This window comes from Condylura cristata, unplaced genomic scaffold, assembly GCF_000260355.1.
Source record: "Condylura cristata isolate star-nosed mole 26May11 unplaced genomic scaffold, ConCri1.0 scaffold00001, whole genome shotgun sequence".
Taxonomy (NCBI): Eukaryota; Metazoa; Chordata; class Mammalia; order Eulipotyphla; family Talpidae; genus Condylura; species Condylura cristata.
Genome location: NW_004567102.1, coordinates 46,112,895 through 46,119,719, shown reverse-complemented (window position 1 = coordinate 46,119,719; position 6,825 = coordinate 46,112,895). Strand labels below are relative to the sequence as shown.

The 6,825-nt window shown below is 31.3% G+C and overlaps 1 protein-coding gene across 1 annotated transcript in view; it reads left to right on the top strand.

The window, feature by feature from the left end:
• Nucleotides 1-6,825, top strand: part of ASCC3 (activating signal cointegrator 1 complex subunit 3) — a 232,059-nt gene that overhangs the window by 74,662 nt on the left and 150,572 nt on the right. Inside the window, exon 12 of the mRNA XM_004673727.2 lies at nt 4,994-5,170. Coding sequence (XP_004673784.1) covers nt 4,994-5,170 — 177 coding nt within the window. The remainder of the gene's footprint in view (nt 1-4,993; nt 5,171-6,825) is intronic.

The following is a 6,825-nucleotide window of genomic DNA, read 5'->3' as shown; positions in this document are numbered from 1 at the left end:
TGCTCCCCTCTCTGTCTCTGGTGAAGCCTCTCACCGCCCCTGAGCCTCTGGCCTGTACCCCAGTTCTGTATGTACAAATAAATAAATCTTTAAAAAATATATATATATATAATTTAATTGCACAGTGTGCATAATCAGAATCCCTTTTTTTAAAAAAACCTATGTACATGTTGTCTCTAGTTTTTGACCTGTAGCTATGCTTCAATAACCCAAACTAAAAATTTTAAACTTGCCAATGTTTCATGATGTTTTGTTAGCCTATTTGAGAAGCAAATAGATATTAATACATTTGCCAGGAGTCCCATCATTAAGCTATTTACAAGACTTTTGACCAGACATTTTTCTTTAATGAACATCCCCACTTGGGGAAAAAAATAGATTGCTAATGCTTTCTGTATATATGTAGATATCTATACGTACACAACATTGTGTATCATTTATTTTGAAACAATTATTACAAATATACATTTATACAAATGTAATTTTTCATATTCAATTTATAATTGTTAAAACTATAAAAATATATAAACTAAATGTATAGAAATTATAAATCACAGGTTTTTTTAAGTATGTAATGTAATGTAATTATATAAAAATATGCAGTAGTTCCCCTCACCATTTAAGGGGTATGTTCTGAAACCTCAGTGAGTATCCAAAACAACTAAACCCTATATATGCTATGATTTTTTGTGTGTATATTCATAAGGTTTCATTTATAAATAAATCACAGTAAGGCACAACTAATAAAAAACCAATAATTATGGCTATGTTGTAATGGCAGTTGTGTGGCTCTCACACAGCCTCCTCTTCTCCCCTTAAAATAGCCTACTACAATGATGGGAAGCACACGGGGATTACAACTGAGATGGAAAAAGGCACTAAATGATGTAAAAATAAACTATTATGTTACTTTTTTAAAAATAGTCTACTGTACTTAACATTTTAGACTAGTTGAACACAAGTAACAAAAATCTTGTAAAATAAACTGCAAATTAGAAGTGACTATTGTACTGTATATCTTAGTGTATGATACAGAAATATATAATGTAAATATATTGTATGCAAATAGATATGTAATAGATAAGTGTATATTTTTCCTACACTTACCACCTCAATATCAAATCCCCATTATATTGTTTATCACTACTATGCTCATAAGCCTTTGATGACACTTGCTATTTGTTATCTTAAAAAAAATGTTCAAATTGCTTAGCTGGACAAGAAAGACTGTTAAAACCCAGACATAGCTAATTTTAATTTCCACATATTAATTTCCACATTTCTGTAGAGAAGCTAATTTTAATTTCCACATATTCCACAAAATTATTTGTTCTTTCCCTACCTCCTTTCCAATGCAGTTGAGTATTTTTTAGAGATGAAACCAATCTTACTTAAGACAGAATGTTATTGGTGATTATGAGATAGAGTTATAAATACAAAATTTTATCTGTTGCTCTTCACAATCATTTGCTGTGAGCTGCTGCTTCTGTGAAGTATTTCCTAGTTCACTACCCAGAGAGAATTTCATCTTACTCTGTATACCGTCTGTTGTGCATTTTTAGTACTTACCATAGTTTTACTTATAATTATAAAATATGCTATAAATAATAATATGTTAATATTTATTCTTCACTATATTTTAGTCTGACAGAAGGAGTGATTCAATATTCATGAAAAGAATCTGATTGTTTTCATGCTTCCAGAGTACTATCACAATTGCTTTTTATCTGATCCTTGTGATTACCAGATGTTTCCAGAAGATGGCACTCTTTTACACAGCTCATCGACATTTGTAACTAACATTAGGAAACTGTTCTAATCCGGTGTGTAGATTTTGTTCAGGTTCAGGAAGAAAGTAACCAAACTTATATATTATGTAAGAGGAAGCATTGTGAAAAATCCAATGTCTAGTTTTTGATCTAATGATAAGAAATTGTCATATCCAGTTTTAGATAAATATGTATAGCATATATATAATAGAGAATTTAGAGATTTGGCTTAGGGTATAAAGTACCCTACCTCTATTTGAAATTACCTCAATTATAAATTACCTCTATTTGAAAGGAGTATTTTTCATATAGGCTTATCTGTATTGCGAATGGTATGATTATATTTTTAAAAAATATATACGCTTGTTAAAAATGGATTTTTTTTTTTTTAGTGGAAAAATGCCTCTGGTGTTTGCAGGGTATGCTATTTTTAAGACCTTAAAAATTGATTCAGTGACTATTTTGATGGAAATATGTTAAGTCAAAAATCACTTTTATTCCATTTCATCTTACCACCATACAACATAGAATTACTCTCTCTAGTCATAGAGCTACTATTAAAATTATAGTAATCACGGTAAAGGATTTTATTCACAGCATGTAAATGAAGTTTCTCAAATATTGGATGTGGTCATCATTTCCTTTTATTTAAAGTTCCCTTGTTTTGGTCAGATTTTGTAAACATCCTAAGTTTGTTTTAGTAAAAGTAAATTTATGGGGCCCTCTCTGGTGGCGCAGCGGGTTAAAGCACTGCACTAAGAAGCTTAAGCCAATTCCGCCTGAGTTCAATCCCAGCCTGCCCCAAAATCCCGCCTGCTCTGGAGGAGATCCACATTGCGTGGCGGACCTCTCCTGACCCGCCCGCTGCTCCCCTCAGCAGTGTACTTCGTAGATCTGCCTGTTCTGCTCCCCACTCTGTTCCTGGTGAATCCTCTCACCCTCCACATCTCTGGCCCGTACCCCAGTTCTGTATGAATAAATAAATAAATCTTAAAAAAAAAGTAAATTTATGATAAGATACTATATGTGTACCTTAATTTTCATTTACTTAACAATTTTGTGTTCTCATTTATGTTTCTGTAGAGAAGTTTCTTTGTGTCTCTTTTATATGTTATCTCCATTGCCTAAGGATTGGGTCCTAAGATACTGTTGATGGATGGATGATCCTGGCAATATATTATTCATACTGGATTACTTTGTTTATAACTTGAGTCTTCTAAATTAAGCAAATTTTCTGCTTCAGAAACCATATGAACTTATTGATACCAGATCATAATGATATGAATGAATAGAATGAATAGTGAATAGAAGATTTTGGGGTTTTTAATTTATTTTTTTTTTTTAAGATTTTTTTTTTTTTTCATACAGAACTGGGGTACAGGCCAGAGATGCGGAGGGTGAGAGGATTCACCAGAGACAGAGCGGGAGCAGAACAGGCAGATCCACGAAGTACACTGCTGAGGGGAGCAGCGGGCGGGCCAGGAGAGGTCTGCCACGCCATGTGGTCACCTCCGGGGCAGGCGGGAATTGAACTCATGCGGAAGCGGCTTTAGATTCTCAGTGCTGTGCTTTAACCCGCTGCGCCACCAGGGAGGGCCATTAATTTATTGTTTTATTTATTTATTTTTGCATAGACAAACTGTGGTATCACCTAAACAGAGGTTCTGGGATGAGGTTGTGTTGAGAGGATTCATCACTGACAAAATGGGGAACAGAACAGGTGGATCTTCTGAATACACTGCTAAGGGTAGCAGAGGGTGAAACAGGAGCGGTCTGCTGCACCATATGTGGGTTAGCTCCCTGGCCAAGGATCAAATTCATGCTGTAGCAGTATAAAGCTGAGACTTAAGCTTGAGGCCACCAGTGAGGCCCAGATTTTGGCCTGTTCTTGGTTTTATCTTACAGATCTGTTATAATCAGAGAACAACATAGGCCATTTTATCTTTAGATTTGGGAATTTACTCAGTTTATGTGACCTAATAATACATTTACTTATTTCAAAGTTCTTTTAGCTAGTTAATATTAATTACTATGTATATTTTTAAACAGCAGTACAGATTTTTATTATCTATCTAGTATATCAAGCCTGTGAGTTGTAATTTACAAAGTTGTCCTCGACAGAAGGAATTAGCCTCTAAACTTCTTGAATTAGCCTCTAAACTTCTTTGTCCTCTTACTCTTATTCATCTTTTTCTGCCCAGGTTATTCCAATCTCATATCCTTTGTGCTTTTTCTTCCCTTTGAAGGTTTTTATATTTCACTCCACTTTTAAATATTCTTTCTTTAGACTGACTTTCACTCACTATATTATACAAAGTGGGGCCCTTCCTATAAATCATCCTTTATGTTATTACCCTATTTTACTTGACTCATGACACTTACTGATATTGACTACTGAAATTGCCTAATTTGTTCACTTTTGAGTTTTTAGTTGTCTTTTCCTCCACTGAAATGTCAGTTCCACTAAAAAGTCAATAATATCATTAAGATAATTTAATAGTTTGGGAAACTTTCCCTTCATGATAATGGAGTAGTTGTATTTTGGTTCTCAAGAGTTCATCTGTAAGGAAATATACTCAACTATATGTTACTATGATATGGAGATTGTTTTAATGTATGATAGGGGTAGTAAGCATTCTATAGTAATGAAAGCAGAAATCTTCAAAATTAACAAAAAATTTAAAACATGGAAATAGTTTTACATTTTACATGGGTATATAGCTCAAAATATTTAAATATCATGCAGCCCTGTCATTTTAAAATTTAAACGTGTAGAACACTAGAAGCATCTTCCTCAATTATCTTAGAATTTTGTGTTTTTATATTTGGAATATTGAATTTAAAAATAAATAGCATTTTTTTTAACTACTAAAATTACAAATTATAAAACTTACACTAAAATGTAACTCATGTTTACCTTGTTACTTTTTTTAGGAGACAAGACATTTAATATGGTTTTCTAGTTCAAGAAATCTACTAATTGCATTTCAATTATCATGTATCATCTCAATGGATCATTGAGATGCCAGGTTTAGAACAGGTTTTTCCCTAAGTTATCTGTTTTTTAGGCTTCTATTATTATTGTTTTTCCTGGGTGAGGGGTGTCTTTTTTTGTTACAAATGTCTTATGTTCTTTATTCATTAAAACTTACTTTAAACTTTCTGAAAATTCACTGTAGTTGAATCTATCTGATATATTCATCAAGATAATCCATATCGTATAGGTTGAATCCACTCAGAGTATGATAAGGATTCTTGGACTCTCAGCCACATTACCCAACTATTTGGATGTCGCTACATTTTTACATGTTAATCCCTACATTGGACTTTTCTTCTTTGATGGCCGTTTTCGACCAGTTCCTCTTGGACAGACATTTTTGGGGGTTAAAAGTGCAAATAAGGTAAATAACTGTTTTAATAATTATACCTTTCTAAACATATTTTTATTGATGTATTGTTGAGTAGTTTGGGATTAGAGACTCCAAAAGGCCATTTCAATAGCACTTCAAATGCAGCATCCTAGGCAAAATCAGGCAAACTCTGTGTACTAGAGTAACTCCAAACCCAGAAATTAGGGTGTCTTACTTTGTGTTACTATTTTTAACATGTATTTTATATTTGTGGCTCTTTAAAGTGTCAGCAAGTTATTTTCATATTATTGAAGATTGCATGAAATAATAAAAGACCTCTTTAACCTAGTAATATATATTTTTACATATTATTTAAAAGTAATATTACCTTATACGCAGTTATACCTTAGCAATAATATCGTACTAAACATTTGCAGAGGTATGATGTTGTATCTTTGAATCAGATAGTGTTGTAAACCAATGTTACCTCAATAAAAATAGCTAAATTAGTCAATCCTTTATTTAATGAAAAAATGATTTATACTAGCAATCATTAAAAGATGCTCTATTAAACTTACAACCTTTCGTAATTACCATATTAAACATATGTATATAGCATCTCTAAGATTCTTTATAGGGCTATAAAATGTTTGTTCAGTTTCTTAAATTATATTACCATGGACCATTTCACTATTAGTATGACTATTTTAAACATTTATTCCAAATTATGATGGAATATTTCCTTAAAATGTATAACATTTATTATTCTGTTTAATGATACATTGTTTTGTTGAAGAAATTATTTTAGGACGATTCATAGGTCATTTTATTTTTTTGCTAAAGCAAGATAGAAATCATTTGTTAATATGGCAAATTACTTCTTGTCTACAAACTATTTTAATAGTAAAGTAGGGATATTTTTACCTGATATTGCTGTAAATAAAATATATCAGAGGGACTATCTCTGTGACAGTTGACATACCCCGTCTACAATGTAGATAGTGGAGGATTTTTCAGACTTATACATGAAAGTATAGTTCATGAAATGGTGATAGTTAAAATATGCAAATTTTAACCTTCATTAGTTATTTCAAACTTTTCAGTATTGCTGCCTATTTAGCAGTCATAATTATATATCTGTATATATAAAAAATATATAAAATGTCTATATTATGTATATATAAATTTGTTTATTAAGTTTATTTTAATATATCATTAGGACAGAGGTAGAGTTGTTTACTTATAGCTTCAGAGTGGTCTTTTAATCTTTTAATAGTGTTTCATATTGTTTCATTTTAAAAGATGGTTATCATCAAAAGATATAAAGGAAAATTTTCAGATACTTGTCAGCCACCATAAATATTTTTTTCTTTTAATATCATGATACATATTGCTAAACCATTTAAAGCTAATTAAATCCAAAATAGTTTTTTACTACTCATGTTACAATGATAAAATGAATGGTGTTAGATGAACTGTCATTAACTTGAAGGTTTAGAAAATTTGCCAAAATTAAAAAATTTTCACACAGTTTACGTTATAAAATAGTATTATATATATATCGGTTATAAATACATATTTTTATCTGATTAAAATGCATTATTTTTCCACTATGCTCATATGTACAGTTTGTCACCGTTAAGCATTTCTCCAGTATCATTTAATATATTTTCTAACCTTTTGTTAATTTTTCATTTCGTATAAAA